This window comes from Amblyraja radiata, chromosome 46, assembly GCF_010909765.2.
Source record: "Amblyraja radiata isolate CabotCenter1 chromosome 46, sAmbRad1.1.pri, whole genome shotgun sequence".
Taxonomy (NCBI): Eukaryota; Metazoa; Chordata; class Chondrichthyes; order Rajiformes; family Rajidae; genus Amblyraja; species Amblyraja radiata.
This window is the reverse complement of record NC_046001.1, coordinates 8,335,486-8,356,856: the sequence shown is the minus strand read 5'-3', so window position 1 is coordinate 8,356,856 and position 21,371 is coordinate 8,335,486. Positions and strand designations below refer to the sequence as shown.

Here is a 21,371-nt window from a genome sequence, read left to right as displayed (position 1 = left end):
TTGTAAAAATCTAACTACTATGTACTAACTTCAAGAACATTTTTAAAAATTGTTAATTCTAAAGTTAACTAGCCTTTTAATGACTTGTTGTGACTGCTTTTTGTGGGAGGTTGACGTACATTCTAGAGTCGCATTAGAACTAAATCATGAGCATAACAGGTGTTAAAATAGCCCTCATGACTTACTAATGTTTTAATTGTGGCCGTCAGTTGGGGAGGATTATTTAGTTGAATCTACCTTTACTCTTTTAAATACATATTTTAAATACGTTCATTTTAAGATTAAAATTAAAATAATAAAAGACGAACAAAAACATATTAATAAAAATAAAATAAAAGGATTTATTCTACAAAATTTGGATTAATTCAAAAGGCCGCACCTAATGGCCTAGAAGGCCGCAGGTTCCCCACCTCTGCATTAAACTAAGGATCCCCCCCCCCCCCCCCCCCCCCCCCGGTTCAATTGGTGCAAAAGATCCCACTGCATGACTCTGAGACAACTGACGCATCCCTCTGGTATATCAAAGCTGCGTTTTGTCTGGAAGATCTCCCACAATGAATTTGTCCCAGTCCCCACACAATCTCCCACACTCCCAGTCTTGTTTTAATGAACTTTATCACTTCTTCATCAACCTGTTTATCATTAAATAGTCAAATATTGATGATGCAAACACTCTTATTCTTTTTGTTGCAGGCCTTGTCGCTGCCAATCGTAGTGATTGTTCATGGCAGCCAGGACAACAACGCTACTGCAACAATCTTGTGGGACAATGCATTCTCTGAGATTGTAAGTTACTTTAACTTGGAATGCTTTTATTTTGAGATTCTGCGCAAGGGGAATGATTGGAGTTTGGTTTCAGCAGTACTTTAGTTTTTAGTTTTAGTTTTAAGTTCCTTTTTAATAGTTATTAGGAGTATTATGAGAGATGCCACTCAGTTATTCCAAAGAAAATCTAAGCTTTATTACATGACCTCAGCCAAGGAACCTGAAGCATTTAGTACCGCACTGATAACATTGTCCCATTCAAAGCTGGGACATTAATAGTATTGCTGGTTCAATGTCATGCATCATTACACTATTGCACATTGCAATCCGGTATAATCCTGTCTGGAGGTTTCTTATTGTTACGTTTACTGAGGTACAGTGAAAAGCTATTTTGCTGTGTGTCAGTGAATAGACTGTACATAATTACCATCAAGCCGTTCACTGTGTACAGATATAGGATAAAGGGAATAACGTTTAATGCTAGTCAAGTACAGTAAAGTCCATTTAAAGATAGTCTGACGGTCTCCAATGAGGTAGATGGGAGATCAGGACTGCTCTTTAGTTGGTGAGAGGATGATTCAGTTGCCTGATAACAGCCGGGAAAAAACTGTCCCTGAATCTGGAGGTGTGCCTTTTCACACTTCTGTACCTCTTGCCCGATGGGAGAGGGGAGAAGAGAGAATGACCGGGGGTGAGACTCGTCCTTGACTATGCTGCTGGCGTGAAGTTTAGATGGAGCCAATAGAAGGGAGGTTGGATTGGATGAAGGTCTGGGCTGCGTCCACAACTCTGCAATTTCTTGCGGTCTTGGGTGGAGCTGTTTCCGAACCAAGCTGTGATTCATCCCACTAAAATGCTTTCTACGACACATCTGCAGAAGTTGTTAAGAGTTGTTGGGGACATGCCAAACCTCCTGTGCCTTCTAAGGAAGTCGAGGTGTTGATGTGTTTTCCTGGCCATTGCTTCGATATTTGGTGTCCGTGTGCCAGCTTGGATATGGTCCCGCTGTGCTTCAAATACCAATAAGGATGTAAAATCCAACGTTGCTTTTCCTCTTTGTGCAGGAACGATTACCCTTCCATGTCCCAGACAGAGTGTCATGGTCTCAAATGTGTGAGACCCTCAACATGAAATTCATGGCAGAAGTCCAATCAACTCAGGGCTTGTGTAAAGAGCACTTTGTTTTCCTGGCCCAGAAGATATTTGATGAGCAGAGTTACATCTTGGACGACTTCACAAACAGGATGGTTTCTTGGTCTCAGTTTAACAAGGTAAACTTTACATATAATCATTCCAACAGCTTGCCTGCCTGTGCACTTGAGATATTGCACAGCAGCTGCCGGGAAGATGACATGGGTTGCTGCATGAATGAATTGTTCGTTCTCTTTCTTGTGAAGATTAGACTTGGTTAATGTACTGCCACACTCACACTGTTTCACTTTTACCTCTGACCCCCATGCCCCCTGCCCTGTCGTTTTTACTTGCCTATCTTTAGCCATGGGAAGATTGACTGAACCCAGAAGTGAGGTTACATTTAAATTTCAGGGTCACGTGGCTGTGCCATTTAAACATTTAAGCTACAAGCCCAGCAACAGTCCGCGCAATTTCTGGTCCGTTGGAAAATCTGCCGAGGGAAAAGTTTTCTAGCTTGGCTAACTGACTTTGAGAATTGACTTTAATAGTGCCCAAACTCCCACTCCGCGGTGAAATCGGCCCCTTTGGCGCTCTCGATGCGAAAAGTACTCTGTTGTCGTGAGGTCAGGTAGGCGATCTGTTCCCAAACAGCAGCATACTTCAAGTAACCCCTGCATTCCCCCTCTCTCCATCCCTTCTCCACCCATTGCACCAGCTTCTTGTTCTCACCTAGCAAACGGCTAACAATGGCCAGTTTCCTTTATCATCGTTACTTTTTTGCACATCTTTCATTAATTCATTCCATATCTCTCTACATCACTGTCTATATTTGTCGTTTCCCTCTCTCCTGACCAGTCTGAAGAAGGGTCTCAACCTGAAACGTCACCCATTCCTTCTCTCCAGAGACGCTGCCTGTCCCGCTGAGTTACTCCAGCATTTTGTGTCTATCTTCGATGTGATCTTGATGAGGGGACTAGATAGGGTGAATGCACAGTTGATCCTTGGTTTAAACCAGCATCTGTGGTTCCTTCCTACAGCACTGTGAAGTCTAGAAACACAAGCAGTGATCTCAATAAATGACAGGCAGGCATCCATGAAGTGAATCTATAATCATCTTGTATCTGGTGATTTAGATTTGTCGGGTAATCTTCAGTGCAAGCAAGGCATTACCGAATCATTTCCACATTTTTTCAGGAAAACCTACCTGGACGAACCTTTACTTTCTGGCAATGGTTTGATGGCGTGATGGAGCTCACGAAAAAGCACTTGAAGGAATACTGGAATAATGGGTAAGAATTTTAGTTCCTCGCCAAACTAATCCGCATTCACTGATTGATGCCCTATGCATAGTCATTTCCATTGATTTCAAGTCACCTTTTATCTAAAATGTCCAAGTATCCTTCAGATATATTGGTGAATATCACCAAATAATGTATTAATTAATTATGAAGAAATTTATAAGTGATAGTAGATTCGGCCCATCCAGTCTACTTTGCCATTCAATCAAGGCCTCCCTCCTAACCCCATTCTCCTGCCTTCTCCCCATAACCCTCTGATACCCGTACTAATCAACAATCGATCTATCTCTCTTCCTTCAAAATATCAATTGACGGCTTCCAAAGCCTTGTGTGGCAATGAATTCCACAGATTCACCACCCTCAGACTAAAGAAATTCCTCCTCATCTCCTTCCTAAAGGAACGTCCTTTAATTCTGAGTCTGTGATCTCTAGTCCTGAACTCTCGCACTAGTGAGTCCTCTTCACATCCACTCTATCCAGGACCCCCAGATCCCATTGTACTTCTTCCTTTCCCAACTTGACGCCATTTAGATAGTAACATAATTAGTAGTGACATCATGGGGCCATGTTTTCTTGTTGTCACCTACGTGCAAAGTTGCAAACTGTTATGGAAAGGAGGTTTTTGCTACTACACTAATCCCCAGAAGAAAGAATGTCGCTGAAGAGTGTTGACCCTCTGTTTTCAGGTTGATCATTGGTTTTGTCAGCAAGCAGTACGCCAACAGACTACTGAACCTACGGATGAATGGGACCTTTCTCCTTCGCTTCAGCGACTCTGAGATTGGTGGGATTACGATAGCATGGATTGACGATTCTGAGAAGGGTAACCCTGTTCTCTCTTGCAAAGCTTCGAGGCTTTCTTTGACTATTTTTCTTTTAGTGTGTGCGCCCAACCCAGGCAGACATCTAACTTTAGAATATCAAACCCTTGAGATATTATCCTTCTTTATACGGTGTATTCCAGCCCCTGCTATTCAAGATTCAAGAGAGTTTATTGTCATGTGTCCCAGATAGGACAATGAAATTCTTGCTTTGCTTCAGCACAACAGAACATAGTAGTCATGACTACAGAACAGATCAGTGTGTCCATATACCATTATATAAATATATACACACATGAATAAATAAACTGATAAAGTGCAAATAAACAGATAATGGTCTATTAGTGTTCAGAGATTTCTTTCAGTTGAGTTCAATAGCCTGATGGCTGTGGGGAAGTAGCTATTCCTGAACCTGATCGTTGCAGTCTTCAGGCTCCTGTACCTTCTACCTGAAGGTAGCGGGGAGATGAGTGTGTGGCCAGGTTGGTGTGGGTCCTTGATGATACTGCCAGCCTTTTTGAGGCAGTGGCTATGCCCACTGGTTCTGGAACGCCCCCAACCAGCCATCAGATACCCTCTCCAGGGTGGTTTATGCTGCCCCTGACCGAGATCTAGCACAATATCTACCCATTATTTCTCTTTCTTTTTTGAGAGCTTTACGATGTATCTACAAGCCCTGCTTCCAAGATGGCGTCCAACCTAGGTGACTATTAGCGTGCTAGTCACAGAAGCAGATCTACAAACTCATATTACAATCGCTCCACACTCTTAAATCTCAACTCCTACAGTAACAATACTTACTTTAACTATGATGATCTTAAATTCCTCTCAGATTGTAATCGTGTATTGTCTTTCCGCTGACTGGATAGCACGCAACAAAAGCTTTTCACTGTACCTCAGTACACGGGACAATAAACTAAACTGAACTAAATAAATATTTTAGAATTGGAGAATTTACATATACATATCCAATAGCATAATATTGAGTCCTTCATGGAGAGTTATTTCCAATATTTCCAAACTAACTACATTGAGCTCACTGTGATTTGATTTAATTTGGTTCTTCTAAGGCACACATTTCTAATTAAATTAAAACCGCAGGAATTTCAATAACAAATTGATTTAAAATCTCTAAATTAATCTCTATCTCCAAACTAAACTAAATAATGTACCAAGAATTCATGAGGTGTGAAATGACATTCGAGCCATTATTTTTGACAACTGCATTTCCCGTCCATGTCAGACTGGCCAGTTGTGATGAAATCTTGAGATATTAGCTATTTCCCTCTCTCCCCCCCCCCCCCCCCAGCAGGCCAAATGGCCATCTTCCATGCTGTAAATGCCAACAATTCTCTCCAGTGCCTTGTTCTGACTCTCTTTTTCATGCTGCAGGTGGCAGACAGGTGTTCAATGTCCAGCCTTTCACTACAAAGGATTTAACCATTCGGTCGCTGGGAGATCGTGTCCGAGATATTGAACGCCTGCTTTATCTGTTTCCCGAGAGACACAAAGATGAAACTTTCAAAAAGTACTACACAAGTATGTATCAAAAAACTTACCAGTCATGGACACAAAATTATTTCTGACAGTGTCATAGCCTGATTGAATTGCAGCACAATACTCAAGTGACTGATACAGCTGCTCCTGTTCTTTTGATTCAGATTTAATTTGAAGAGCTTTTGCTCTCTTCCTAGTACAAATTAAATAGCAAAAGGATTTGAGTATAGGAGCAGGGAGGTTCTACTGCAGTTGTACAGGGTCTTGGTGAGACCACACCTGGAGTATTGCGAACAGTTTTGGTCTCCTAATCTGAGGAAAGACATTCTTGCCATAGAGGGAGTACAGAGAAGGTTCGCCAGACTGATTCCTGGGATGGCAGGACTTTCATATGAAGAAAGACTGGGTAGACTCGGCTTGTACTCGCTAGAATTTAGAAGATTGAGGGGGCATCTTATAGAAACTTACAAAATTCTTAAAGGGTTGGACAGGCTAGATGCAGGAAGATTGTTCCCGATTATGGGGAAGTCCAGAACAAGGGGTCACAGTTTGTTTAAGGATAAGGGAGAAGTCTTTTAGGACCTAGATGAGAAAAACATTTTTCACACAGAGAGTGGTGAATTTGTGGAATTCTCTGCCACAGAAGGTAGTTGAGGCCAGTTCATTGGCTATATTTAAGAGGGAGTTAGATGTGGCCCTTGTGGCTAAAGGGATCAGGGGGTATGGAGAGAAGGCAGGTACAGGATACTGAGTTGGATGATCAGCCATGATCACAATGAATGGCGGTGCATGTTCGAAGGGCCGAATGGCCTACTCCTGCACCTATTTTCTATGTTTCTAAATATATTCAAAGTAGTCTATGTAAATGTTCTCCCTCCCATCATGTATTTTTTGTTTTAATTTTTGAAAAATGATTGTGAGAACGATAAGCAAACAGCCTACAAAGTGTTGGAGGAACTCAGCGGGTCATCTGTGGAGCGAGATGGCCAGACAATGTTGTTGGTCGGGATCCTTTCTCAGACTGACAGGCCCCAACCAGAAGCATCGTCTGTCCATTCCCTCCAGAGATGCTGTCTGACCTGCTGAGTTCCTCCAGCACTTTGTGTTTTGCTCAAGATTCCGGCATCTCAAGAACGGTGCTCCGGTGGCTGGGACGGTGTTCTGGCGGCGGTGGCCTGAGTCCGGGGTTCGGCCGCGGGCCAGCGGCTGCGTCAGCAGGACTGGTGGGCGGCAGCTTCGACCACCCCGGGCCGCGGTGTTTGAGCCGCGGGACAGTTGTAACATCGCCCGGGGGGTATTGCCTCAGCGCAGAGGGAGAAGAGGAGGGAAGAGACTGGAGACCTAAGACTTTTGCCTCCATCACAGTGAGGAGATGTTGGGTGGACTCACTGTGGTGGATGTTAATATGTGTTTATTGTTGTTTTTTATTGTATTGTATTGTATGTATGACTGCTTCAATTTCGTTCAGACTTCGGTCTGAATGACAATAAAGGCTATCTAATCTAATAATCTGCAGTTCCTTGTCTCCCCGATAAGCAAGCAACCTTGTTTGTCTCTTTTTCTCGGCAGAGGAAGCAAAGGGCAAAGATGGCTATCTCCACGCTGGCGTAAAGACCACGGTGAATGGGTAAGAGCACTGGTCCTCATTTTTGTTTTGGCTAAATTTAGTAAACAGAGTTTGCCAGCTGTAAAAGCGCGAGCAGACCGTAATTCTACACTCCTGCAGGATTTGTTGTAAAATGGTGACTGCACTTTCCAAAATATTTAATTGTTACATTCATCTGAGGTCTGGGAACCTTTTCAACTTGCCACCTCCCTCATTAAATTCCCCTATATGTACACCCAGCTTGTTCATCCTCTAGACTGCCTGTGGTCTCAGTCACAGACAAGATCTTTTCCAATAACGTACGTCCCTGGTCTCCATCACACACATTCCTCCACTGGCTGACAATTCCACTCCTGTTTCTGCCCAGAATAAACTCTTCCACCAATTCACAACCTTTGGGCCTCAATTTGTCATTAATTATATTGTTGTTGAGTTGTTAAACCATTCCTTCCCTTTCACTTTTGATGACCCTGCCAAATGTAAGCCAGCCCAGCAATTCAGAAAGGTCTCGGCCTGAAATGTCACCCATTCCTTCTATCCAGAGATGCTGCCTGACCCACTGAGTTACTCCAGCACTTTGTACCTGCCCATGTTCTCCACAGAGATGCTGCCTGACCCGCTGAGTTACTCCAGCACTTTGTACCTGTCCACGTTCTCCACAGAGATGCTGCATGTCTGACCCACTGAGTTACTCCAGCACTTTGTACCTGTCCACATTCTCCACAGAGATGCTGCCTGCCTGACCCGCTGAGTTACTCCAGCACTTTGTACCTGTCCACGTTCTCCACAGAGATGCTGCCTGCCTGACCCGCTGAGTTACTACTCCAGCACTTTGTACCTATCTCCAGTAATTCAATCTGGTGTTGACTCCAACTTTGATGGAAGACTCGGGCTCCTTTGCCACAGTTGTTCATCACTGCCGAATCATCCCAGGGAGCAAAGATAACACTATCCTCTTTGCTCTGCATCAGTCCCTCTTCAAGGTCCTCACCTTCGCCCCTCTGTCCTTATCTCCAAGAACGTCCGTGCTCATAGAAGAAATATCGTTCACTCAGCTGCTTTATTTCAGTGAACAAACGCAAATGGTGGTGCCAAGCATGCTCCCGTCACCAGTGGCCCAGCCTCCTATTCTGTGTACTACATCTGATGTCCCAAGATGGCAACAGATCCCAAGCGGCATCAACTATGAGAAGTAAGTGCAGCCGTTGTAACAACTGATTTTGCAACATTTTGTTTGAACGAACACGTTAACTTTCCCAATTGTAATTTTCCCCTTTTGGACTAAGTGATCGTTTTTCTTCTCTAAAACCCTACTCGTACAATATCGTCATCCCCTCCCTCTCTCTGAAGTGTCTTCTTCCTGGTCACATTTCCGCAAAGCTGCCGTGTCTTACTGTCCACTGTGGGTTCACAGCTATGAGTTAGACTCGAGCAGGAACGGCGGAGTGGTGATAAAAGGTAGTGAAGTAGTTTGAGAACTTTTGCAAGACAGAGAGTTGGCACACAGATCACACACACCACACTCCCCACCATTGTAGATGTAGCCCAGTCCATTACACGGACCAGACTCCCCACCATTGTAGATGTAGCCCAGTCCATCACACAGACCACACTCCCCACCATTGTAGATGTAGCCCAGTCCACCACACACGCCACACTCCCCACCATTGACTCCATCTTCACTTCACGCTGCCTCAGAAAAGCAGCAAACACAATCAGAGACTTGTCCCTGTCCCACCCCGGTCATTCCTTCTTCTCCCCACTCCCGTCCGGCAGAAGGTACAGAAGGTTGAAAGCTTACAAAAATTCTCAGGCAATTTCTCACATCAGACGGGCTGCACAGTGACACAGCGGTACAGTTGCTGCCTCACAGCGCCAGAGATCCAGGTTCGATCCCAACTACGGGTGCCGTCAGTACGGAGTTTATACGTTCTCCCCGTGACCACGTGGGTTTTCTTCGAGATCTTTTGTTTCCTCCCACACTCTGTGTGGATTTGTGGGTTAATTGGCTTGGTATAAAATTGTCCCAAGTGCGCGTAGGATAGTGTTAATGTGCGGGGATCGCTGGTCAGTGCGAAGGGCCTGTTTCCACGCTGTATCTCTAAACTAAACTAAAAGAGCTCCTCCATCAATCCGGATGGATCCTTGCCGCTGCGATTTCTTCCCAACCCCCTCCTTATGATCTCTCAACCATATTCCCCACCCCCCGCCCACACCACATCCGAACCAATGTGGTTTTTCCCGCAGCTTGCTGTATTTTGTCTTCTGTTCCATTCTAACACACCCAAATAGAATTTCTAGGCAATAATGTGACGAGCTGTTTTAAAATTGTTTTTGTCCATAGAAATATTGCACTTGAGCAGTTTTTGTCAGCAATGTGTCAGGTTCCAAACACAACAGATTGCAGTTATATCAGTTTTGGTGGAAGCAGTTTAATTCATCTGTGATAGAAAAGTGGCTTGCATTTATGTAATGCCTTTTAGTATATCTTTGAAGGCATCCCAAGGCATATTGAAGCCAATACAATACTTTTGAAGTGTAATGTAAGAAAGTGACTGGTGTATGTGTGCAGATATCTCCTCGTACAATGTATAATCCCTTACGACAGTTCAGCAAAAAAAAGATTTAACAGCAAAAAACAAACTGCTGGGGGAACTCAGCGGGTCAGGCAACATCTGTGATGGAGTGAAGGGAAATGCGACAATGTTTCATCTCCCCTCCATCAGGATGAAGAAGGGTCCTGACCCAAAACATAATTTGTCCCTTCCCTCCAGAGATGCTGTCTGACCCATCTGCAGTTTCTTGTGACTCCGATATTTAGCAGTAGCCTTTGATTACAAATTAGTGTCTGAATGAAGATATTTAACATCAAATGGTCTTACTTTCCTGCAGGGCAGACGCCTCAGTCACCCCATCCATCGCATTGTCTCCACGCATAATGATTCCCATGAACCAGGATGAAGAATTTCCAAATGCAATTCAAGGGTCAGTTTGGTTTCTAAAATGTTAGCATTGATCAATTACCTGATTTAAGCATGGTTCTTTTAGCAGTCATTAGACAATAGGTGCAGGAGTAGGCCATTCAGCCCTTCGAGCCAGCACCGCCATTCAATGTGATCATGGCTGATCATCCACAATCAGTATCCCTCTCCTGCCTTCTCCGCATATCCCCTGACTCCACTATTTGAAAGCATCCAGAGAACCGGCCTCCACCGCCCTGTGAGGCAGAGAATTCCACAGACTCACCACTCTCTGTGAGAAAAAGTGTTTCCTCGTCTCCATTCTAAATGGTTTACTCCTTATTCTTAAACTGTGGCCCCTGGTTCTGGACTCCCCTAACATCGGGAACATGTTTCCTGCCTCTAGCGTGTCCAAACCCTTAACAATTAAGAAGTCTATAGTGGACTATGAAGTTTGTTTGTAATTGTACTGTAACAAATTGGACTGCATGCCCCACGCAATCTTGCGTGAAATTCCTATTTCAGTGTGAATCTGTGAGTGGGTCAACTCCACAACACTCCTGACCAACTCCCACTTGGCACCTCCACAGCCTCATCCCATTCCCACTTCACTGCTCCTCTGGTGGCCTAAACTGTGATGTGCGTTGCTGGCAAGCTGCTTGAATCGGGCACGACTGAGAACGTTGTGGCAAAGGCTCTGGTTTAACTGGGCTTTGGGTTTGTCACCTCAGGAATTGCCATGCCAATTTGTGCTGGTAGGCTGTGAACAAAGTGAAAAGCATCAGGCGTTCTAGCGGCCTTGTGCAGATTCTCATGCCAAACCATCAAATTAATTGAATAAAACATAATTTCTTAAAGTTGAAACAGCTTCTGAACACTCTCTGCGGTGAACCGTGTTCTAATTGTAGTTTGCCTCGTTTTACAAATTGGCCTTAAATGTGGAACTTGACTCCCACCCTTGCATCTCTGCCTCCCTCGGTGCTCTTTGCATCTCATTGTTTCCAGTTTACCATTATATTACATTTTTTAAATCCATTTCCATTGACTACTTGCAAATTTAAGAACACTTTTTATTTCAGTGTGAAAAATATACATCTTCTAGATGCGCTGGGATGCATCCTCAGTGATGTGACCTGGGGCCATCGGGTGTTCAGGGTCTCACAACATCAGACATCCTCGCCCAGGCGACCCAGCCGGGGTTGATCAGGCCCCGACTTGTGTCCCAGCAGCAACCGCCCACGGATCAGCCATCTTAGTAACCACTCTGCAGGGGTTGGGAGACTCTAGTGGACTGGGCTCTGTGGGGTGAGTCCTGGCCGGGCTCCTCCTGCATCTCACCAGGTTCAAGGCCTGTGCGTGCGCTGCACCTCTTTCTCCTTCTCCGAGCATTTCATTCTCGCCCAATGCATTTTTGGGCCACGGTGGTTCATTAGGCCTTTCCGTAGCTTTGTTGGGTGACACAGACTGGGGTGCTAACCCAGCCTGTCCCGGGTGCCGTCTTTCCGTGCCATCAACTGTCTCTCCAATAGTCACCAAACTATTCTTGGTTGTCACCCAGTCTATTCCTAGGTGTCACTGGCTGAGCCAGACTTCAGTGTGTAAAAGATACATCATCTAGATGCGCTGGAACGCATCCTCAGTGATGTGACCCGAGGTCATCTGGTGTTTCGGGTCTCACAACATCAGACACCCTCGCCCAGGCGACCCAGAGGATGGGAAAGTGGGTGAATGGGTGATCAATGGTTGGCATGGGCTTTCAGGCCTGTTTCCATGCTGTAACTAAACTAATAGTAAGATTAAACGAGAACTTACCAGTTTGAAGTTTGATCTGTATTTTATGAGAAGTTACGATGAGGGATTACGTGAAGAACCCGCTCAGCACGCATGCGCGGCATACTTCAAAGCAGCGGTGTGGAATCACAGATAGACACAGTTATTGAAGTAAACATAGTAAAGACAAGGAGACATCAGTTTGTGAATTTGACCCATATTATTGAGGGTGGGAGCGGAGGGCACGTAATCCCTCATCGTAACTCCTCATAAAATACAGATCAAACTACAAACTGGTAAGTTCTCGTTTAATCTTACTATTTTACTTCGGAGTCACGTGAGTGATTCCGTGAAGATTTCAAAGCTCTGTGATTTCAAACCGTGTAACAGTTATTACTACATCACTGCCGAAGTCTTTGAGGGAGGAAGTGTGTTATCGTAATCAACCAATGAATCTGTTTTATGAAAAACAAAAACGGTAGTTATTAACAATAACCACAAAAAGAAAATTGCTCCCCCGGCTTAAATTAAATATTTGCAGACTGTAAAATTGTTTCTGCATATAACACAGGTTTTGCCAACGGCTTGTGATAAAAAGTCCTGAACGTGGTTTCCCTTGCCCATCCTGCTGTAGCCAGGATGTGGTTCATTCTTTCCGCCGTTGACGTGGATGCTGCCCTGGTGGAGTGAGATTTATACAAGTTAGTGTCAATCCCGGCAGCTTTTAGCACCTGCTTGAGCCATCTCAAAATGGTTTGGCTCGTCACCCGACCATGAGGTTTTTTATGACTGACCCACAAGGCGTTTTCACTCCCTCGAATATTGTTAGTTGTGTCTATATAAGATAGTAGGTGGGTCATGACACATAACCGTGGTTCTGGTGGGTAAGCCCGGAATATCACGACTGGACTAGGCGTTCCTGGCCTGCTCTGTTTGATCAGTCCCTGGATCATAAACGAGATCTGGTCTGGAGCTGTAATCATGTGGTCCAGTCGTAACCGATGTAGAGACTGGACCCTCTGTGCGGATACAAGTGATATTAACATGAGCGTTTTGAGTGTCAATTGTTCCAGGCTGAGGGATCTGGCTGGTGGCCATCCCCTGAGGTAAGTCAGGACCTCACTGACATCCCATATATGGGTGTACCTTGGTCTAGGGGGGTTGGTATTGTAAATGCCTTTCATTAATTTTACCACCAGCGGGTGAGATCTCAAGGCCTGTTGTCCTGGTGCTAGTGTTAAGTAGGCAGACAGGGCACTTCTCGCTGTGTTGATGGCACTGTAGCTGAGTCCTTCTTCGTAGTGAAGTTTGGCCAGGAATTCCAGTACGTTGGTGACTGATGCAGTTGTGTAGGTGGTCCCAGTATCCAAGCAGTACTTTTCCCATTTTCTGATATTGGTCAAGTACTGTTTTTTGGTGGATGTTCGGAGGGATGCTGACATGGTGTTGACAGTTTGTTCTGATAATCCCAGTCCCAGCAATGGTCTGTTCAGAATCTGCAACCCAGGAGTTTGATTTTTTCATGGCATGGGTGGCTTATGCCAGACACTGGGTGTTGTAATAATTCTGGGTCACTGGGAAATGTCATCGGAGTTCCAACAACCATGTCATGGAGTATCGGGAACTAGGCCAGTCGGGCACTATCAAAATACCTGAAGCAGAGTCCATTTGTATTTTGCGTAGTACCCGACTAATGAGGCAGAAGGGAGGAAATGCATAGAAGAAGACATTTCCGCAATCCAGCGCGAACGCATCTACCGCTGCTGCCTCAGGTTCTGGTTCCCAGGCGACATACATAGGTACCTGGTGATTTAGCCTTGATGCGAATAAATCGATATCTGGCGTGCCATATTGCTTGACAATTTTTGCAAATATTTTGGGGTTTAACATCCATTCGATGTTGTCATTAAATTTGCGTGACCTGGTGTCTGCCACTGTATTTAGCTTACCTGGTAGGTAAGTTGCTGATAGCCAAATATGTCTTTCGACACACCATTGCCAAATTGTGTTAACCAACTTGTCGCATGATATCGATTTTATGCCTCCCATATGGTTAATATAGGCCACCACCGTAGTATTATCTATTTGTAACCGAACATGCAAGTGATGCATATTTGATGCATATGCTTTTAAACCATAGAAGGCACCCAACATCTCTAGATAATTTATGCCCAGTGTAAGTAGTAAAGACGACTCCGGGTTAGTCCATCTACCACCTGTGCTGGATATAGAAACATAGAAACATAGAAATTAGGTGCTTATGGCATTAGTTGCTCCCCAGCCTTGAGCACTGGCATCTGTTTGGATAACTAGCGTAGCGTTAGTGATGATAATAGGGCTGAAACTATGCCAAACTATGCCAAACGTTTTCTGCCCACCACTGTAGTTCTGATATTGCTTCAGTGGGTAACTTCATGACACGATCATGATGACCTGCATGTCGTTTTAGTGCCTGTACCTTTGCTCTTTGTAAGTTTTGGTAGTGCAAAGGTCCGAATTGCGTAGCCGGAAATGCTGCTACCATTTTCCCAATTACTCTTGCTACTTGTCGAATAGTTGGTCGTTTGTTGACCATTAGATTGTTGCATGATTGTGCCAATGCAACTGTTTTGTCTCTTGGCAAAGTTACAGTCATATGGACTGAATTAATTGTGAAGCCCAAGTAGTCCATAGTTGTGGATGGCTTCAACTTAGATTTATCTGGATGTAAGACAAATCCCAAGGTTTCGAACAACTGTTTGGTAGCTGATACAGCTGACATAGTCAATTCCATGGTTTTGCCTACTATTAAGATATCATCAAGATATGCCATGACAATATGTTTTTGTCCTCTTAATAGTGCCAAGGCTGGTTTTAGTATCTTGGTGAATAATCTTGGGGCTGATGTTAACCCATTGGGTAACGCTTTAAACTGCCATTATTGCCCCATCCAGGTAAACTTCAGGTATCTGCGATGATCCTTGTGAATAGGTACTGAATAGTAAGCATCTTTAAGATCAATGCTTGCCATGTAGTATCCTTTGGAAATTAATTGTTTGGCAGTAAACAAACGTTTCCATTTTGAAATGTATATACTTAACAAACATATTTAGTGATGTTAAGTCAATGATGATGCGACATCCACCATCTTTTTTGGTTTTAGTGAATATATTTGATACAAATTCCAAGGGTTCATGTTTTGTTTTTTCAATGATACCCTTTGTAATTAGTCTCATCAGTTCAACTTGTCTCTCTTGTTTTTCTTTCACTAAGAGGGAAAATACCCTTTGGGGTAAATGTTGAACTGGTGGCAATTTACCTGTTATGAATTGTATTTTGTATCCACTAATGCCATTGAGTATATACTGATCACTCATGATAGACTCCCATGCTGCTTTAAACTGGTGTAATCTCCCTCCTGTTAGTATTAAGCCCCTTCTTTCTATATGCTGGTAGGAACCAGACCCACCTACCTCCATGGTTATGAGTATTTCCTCTGGTTCCCGCCGGTCCCACGAGGCTTGCGTGTTGTCTGATGTGGCGTTGACGTTGGGGGGTGGCGCATTTTCCATGGGGTCCGCTCTGGGCCCTGGTCTAAAAAAGACTTACGGTGATAGAATGCGGACCCCGAGCTTTCACCAGTCCTATATGGTGGACGTCGACTGGTGGACGCGACGGGGTGCTGCCGCTTGGTGTTTAGTGCTCTAGGTTTGCTCGTCCCGTGCCCTGCCTTCATGAGACCGTGAGTTTTTGAGGCCTCGGCCATATCCTTCATTCGCTTAGGTAGGTCATTACCAAAGAGCAGTATGTCTGGCTCAGAGGCTGGGATTTAGGATTGAGGGCAGGTTTTATTATTTCTTTACGCAGGTTGTTAATCTCAAATTGCGTATTACACAACAGCGTGAGAGTATCCTGTTGAGTGGTGGTCATCTCGGTGTTGTCCACGGAACGAGCAAACGAAGTGATGGCCGACGTCAGGAGCCTGAGGATCCGCTGCAGTTTTAGCTCGTGGTGTCAGATGTTTGGCCCAACGTGCCCCCAGATTTGGCTGTTTACAGTTGGCACTTTGTGGGACTCACAGTTCTCCGGCGCTGTATAGGTTTCCAAAGCATCATTGCCCACCTGCTCCTGTAGAGCCCTGTTGGAGAGGTGGTTGATGCTGGCCGCTAGTTTGGCTTCTAACGGTCTTCCTGCACGTGGGGTTGCCACGTAGTGGTCCACTACACCAAGCAGCTCTTCCTGTTCCTGCACCCCTTGCATACTCCCGAGATCTTCAGCCATCGTCCCCTCTTCTTGACCAGCCCAGTCCTGGTCACCAAAGCTATCCTCTGGAAAGGAGGAAGCAATGGACAGTGCACAAGGCACTGTGGAGGGAGTGCCTGACCTCCCTCTGCGAGAGCGCCCCTCCTGGGGCGCACCTCGCTGGAGCACCTGCTCCAAGAGCCGCTCCATGCGGCTCAGGAGGCTGTCTCTCCCCCGCCTGGGTGGAGAGACGTCCCCGTCCGACGTGTCGGAAACCACTGGCCGGACGCTCTTTCTGGTAGCTTTACCTCCAGCCCGCTGCTCAGGCGCTAGCGGAGCTGGGCTCGGCACGGTATCGGGGATAGCGGAGCGCTCGGTTAGCATTCCTACCGCCTGTTGCTGCCCCCCCCTGATGGAACGCTCCTCTGGTGGAGTCGAACGGGGGACAGATTTCTTTGAGAGCCTTGTCTTTGGTGTAGTCATTTCTGAAAGAGAAATCAGCCGGCTCTTCTTTGGTAAGTAAAGCCGATCTCAGTTCACTTACCTGACGGTCCATCTTTTAAATTGCAGCGGGAGCGCCTGACTCCCGCTGTAGCCGCTTGTTGCACTGCTGGCGTAATGCCGCGCATGCGTGCTGAGCGGGTTCTTCACGGAATCACTCACGTGACTCCGAAGTAAAATTAGTGTGCAGTGGCAAGAGGGCCCGTCCCAGTAAAGCTCTTCCAATGGCCGGCAATCATACACACTGGGAAAAGTTCAAATGTCACGAAAAATTCAATTTGAGTGCGGTGTTCCTCTCATTAATGTGCTCATGATATTCTGAAAATCGCCTCCCAATGTTTCTCACCCTTGTATTTCTGGCATACAGTTCTGATTGTTCAAGGCTATAACATATTGCCATTTTTGTACATTAACTGGGGTTTTTACTTTCTACCTTTAAAGCTTTGTGTTGACGTCTTACAGCCTTAGTGCTCACTTCCATGTGATATACTTGCATTGTTACACTGCCTGACTAATAATTTTCTTCCTTTCAAGAAGTCATCTTCTTGCTCCGTTTCAAAGTGGAAATGACTTGGAGGTGAACAACTATTATGAAGGAGATCATCAGTTTGTGAGTGGGTAAGCAAGATAAAGATATTTAGATCCTTTTGCTGGGGGGGGGGGTTAAGATTTACTTTATCTTTTCTCCATCCTTCCGAGCCCCAAATAGGACTGTCTAACAAGAGCCATTCCTGTGCAAAGAAATGAATGAACTCATCACTCACCTGCGCAATGCAGGCATCTGTTGTTAACACTCAGCAGCAAACAACTTACTTTAACTCAACATCAAGCTGAGACTTCAGCTAAAAACATACGTGTTGCTATGTAGTCATAGAGTGATACAGCGTTGAAACAGGCCCTTCGACCTAACTTGCCCACACCGACCAACATGTCCCATCTACACTTGTCCCACGTTTGGCCCATAACCCTCCAAACCTGTCCTATCCATGTACCTGTCTAATTGTTTCGTAATTGTTGGGGCAGTCACGGTGGCGCAGCGGTAGAGTTGCTGCCTTACAGCAAAATGCAGCGCCAGAGATCTGGGTTCGATCCCGACTACGGGTGCTATCTGTATAGTTTGTACGTTCTCCCAGTGATCTGCGTGGGTTTTCTCCGAGATCTTCGGTTTCTTCCCACACTCCAAAGACGTACAGTTTGTAGGTTAATTGGATTGATTAATTGGCTTGATAAAAATGTAAAAATTGTCCAAGTCGGCGATATGCAGAATAGTGCCCTGCTGACTATAAAATTCAGAAGGTTCAGAAGTTACCAGCCTCAGCTACCTCCTCCGGCAGCTCGTTCCATACACCCACCACCCTTTGTGTGGAAAAGTCACCCCTCAGATTCCTATTAAACCTTTCCCACTTCACCTTCAACCTATATCCTCTGGTTGACAATTCCCCTACTCTGGGCAAGAGACTCTGTGCATCTACCTGATCTATTCCGTAGTAGATTATGCAGTGCCACTCAAAAATACATACCTACGTGAGGGTTGTATTATTCTTTGAGAACATTAATGTTACATCCTATTTTTGTTCTCCCTTCAGCACTGAAAATCTTCATGTGCCCTCTGAATTGGACCTGAATGCTTTTCTGAACATGGATATAGAAGATTCAACTGAGTTTTGAGATGTCTGTGAGTTGAGGAACAATGGCCGTCAGGTGCCAGTTATGCAGGGGCATATTCATATGTTTAAAGGAAGGCTCATTCTGTCAGTGGTTGAGCTTCAAATTAAGATGTCTGTTGAGTCCATTGTGCATTTTCCTGTACAAATTAGAAAGAGATGCACGGTCAAGTGCCTTTTAACCAGCAGATAAACCTCGGATTGGTGATCCCCTTTGACCAGACGTTGAGTATATTCTGAATTTTAACAGTGTTACTGTGGGGAGGTGCCAAGTGGCGGGCAGGCACTTTTGTGATATTCGGAGTCAAACACTTGGCAAGTTTGGGCACCTTAAAACAGAAAGGAATTTAACATAAAGTAACTTGCTATAGAAAATTCAGTCCATTCCAATCCGATATTTTCATAAAACATAATATGAGATTAGGCCAAACTAAAGCGCACCTTTATTTTCAAAGATTTGTAATTATGAATGCTCATGAAAGTGTTGTTTCCTTGCTATGAATTTAACAAGGTGTATTAACTCTTCAGCTAATATAGTCAAGTTGATGTGCTGTTTTATAGCATCTATCCTGCCCACCAGAGCATCCTAATCCAATATCTACAAAATACATCATAAAAATAATGTAAAGTGGGACTTTTACTTATTGAGTTCAAATGATCACAAAAATCAAATTAATTGATGTATTAGCTTATACTAAGTCAATATATTGCATCTGGAACTGTTATCATCTATTAGCAACCACATATGGCACAAAGAAGCTTTATTTTCTAAGTAAATATGTAAAAAGATATCATAGTGTGCTTACAATTAATTGAAAGTATATTTGGACAGTTGATGTGGAGCAACTGATGCACTGGATGGAGCGGAGAGTAATGATTTTATACATGACGTGCGACTGCTCTGTGGCAATGACAATAGTCCTTTAACAATGAGTGTTTGTGATTTTGGTGCCTGCAGGATGCAAGTACCAATGGTTTTTCAGAACTGTTTATGATACGAGGGAACATTTAAGATGACAGTGCACCAAATCAATTGTTCAGTGGACTTGCGTGAGGTTACCATGTAATCCACTTTGGCTTGCACATTATTCAACAAATAAAAATACAAATGATAGGAATCAATGCTATAGAGACATTTAACATGCCCCTCTGGGACAGGAACGCTTACTTTGAAGCCTATTGCAAGAATTGTTTTGCCATTGCAAATTATATACCTTGTACGGAGCTTAAAGAATTTATTTTGAGTTAATATGGTTTGTACACAATTTAAGAACATAATGGCGCTAGAATACCAAATTCCACATCCCAGGAAGCATTCTGCCTTAGCATGAGATCTCACTAGCCTTATAATCTTGTGAGGGATTGTTCTGTATAGATAATTGTTGATTCCCACAGGTAATTCAGTACAGAATATACATGAATTTCATATCTCCACTATTCAGCCTTAGCCTACTACCCTCCAAAGAAAACAGTCTCTTCTACCTCTTCCCTAAATTATTTCAGTCTGCACTTGTCCTCGGAAATCTGCAAATCACTTTTCAGCTTGTGGTGTTCTAATGGCTTATAGACCATTGCTTCAGAATGGTTGCCTGAAATAATGTTGTCCATAGATGTAATTCTTAGTGATATGACGTAGTGTTAGTTTTTGTAATCCACTGTACATACAATGTTTTCATACACCCAAATAGATTGCAATCGTCGAGAGGGGGTTATCCCGTCATTATATAACAGTGTATTTTTCCATCATTGGTGCATTTAGATCGTGTTCTGTATTGGTCAAAAAACATTCTATCTTCTTTCTCCATTTGCACTTACTATTTCGGCAGAAAACTATTCTTACAAAATGATTGCTGAAAACGTCTCCAGCTTGTAAGAAAATGAGAATAAAATTCCTCGATTCTCGATAATGCAATGTGTCTCATTTCATTCTTGGTTCAGATTACATTTGAAGAACAATTCCCACCACTCTGATTTCCTCCATGATCTCTCTCTGAAATCACTGATTTGCTTTTCTGGGCTGCAGGTCAACTTGTCCAAACAGCTGTTGGACAGAGCCTCAGGATATCCCTAAACACCTTGAGTGAATGATTTCTATGTAGGAATTATAATGGTATTGGCTTATTATTGTTGTGTACCGTCTTACCTTCAAGGATTATGTGCGTGCTATCCAGTCAATCCCAGCAGACAATGGTGTCATATTATATTCTGCACTCTGGTATTTTTCTCTTTGCACTCCCTACCTGTTGTACCCATGCGTGGCTTGATTGTACTTGTGTTTGCTAGAATTTGACTGCCATCATTCCTACATTCTTGAAAGCTCATAACCACCAGATTCAAGAATAGCTTCCTCCCCGCTTTTATCAGACCACTGAGTAGTCCTCCCACAGGCTAGGGTGTCGGTTTGGTCCTGTTCTCCCAAACGACCTCATTGTGGACCTTGGACTTTCCCGTCTGCAACTGTAATGTGAAAACAAACCTCAAACGATGGTCCAACACTCTTGTCATGTTGACAATGAATGAATTCCAAGAAAGCACTGTGAGGCGTTAATCCACAGAACCAGTCTGTCTGGCTTGGGGCAGCCAGCCAAATTGTTTAACATAAAACAAGTCATTTAATTTGAAACTCAATAGCATGAAATGTATCTGAAGAAGGGTTTCGGCCCGAAACGTCGCCTATTTCCTTCGCTCCATAGATGCTGCTGCACCCGCTGAGTTTCCCCAGCAATTTTGTGTACCAGCATGAAATGTATTTTCTGAGCATTGAGCCCTCGAAGAACTTTCTGTAATTGGCTGTCAGTAGGGGAGGGTCATTGTGATAACCGCCTATCCCTGGTAACAGATGTGTGATGTTTCATGCCAGCTTCATCCTGTTGTGCTCAGAAAATGGCCAAATAGAAGATGCTGGTGACACGGCAAACTGCAGATGCCAGTCTTGAGCAAAAAAACAAAGTGCTGGAGGAACTCAATGAGTCAGGAAGCATTTGTGATGGGAATGGACAGATGATATTTCAATAGACAATAGGTGCAGGAGTAGGCCCGAGCCAGCACCGCCATTCAATGTGATCATGGCTGATCATCCACAATCAGTACCCCGTTCCTGCCTTCTCCCCATATCCCCTGACTGCTATTTTTAA

General features: G+C 44.2%; 1 protein-coding gene across 4 annotated transcripts in view; it reads left to right on the top strand.

Annotated features, from left to right (window-relative positions):
• LOC116968769 (signal transducer and activator of transcription 5B-like) overlaps positions 1-20,144 on the top strand; it is an 86,923-nt gene extending 66,779 nt beyond the window's left edge. For 2 of the 4 annotated variants that reach the window (XM_033015591.1, XM_033015592.1), the window contains 10 exons: positions 694-786; positions 1,830-2,036; positions 3,094-3,188; positions 3,884-4,020; positions 5,411-5,557; positions 7,085-7,142; positions 8,191-8,313; positions 10,014-10,106; positions 17,108-17,191; positions 18,160-20,144. In XM_033015591.1, the coding sequence (XP_032871482.1) occupies positions 694-786; positions 1,830-2,036; positions 3,094-3,188; positions 3,884-4,020; positions 5,411-5,557; positions 7,085-7,142; positions 8,191-8,313; positions 10,014-10,106; positions 17,108-17,191; positions 18,160-18,241 (1,119 nt within the window). In that variant the 3' untranslated portion in view covers positions 18,242-20,144. The remainder of the gene's footprint in view (positions 1-693; positions 787-1,829; positions 2,037-3,093; positions 3,189-3,883; positions 4,021-5,410; positions 5,558-7,084; positions 7,143-8,190; positions 8,314-10,013; positions 10,107-17,107; positions 17,192-18,159) is intronic. The other 2 variants (XM_033015593.1, XM_033015594.1) reach the window with 2 other exon arrangements.
• The last annotated feature ends 1,227 nt before the right edge of the window (positions 20,145-21,371 follow it).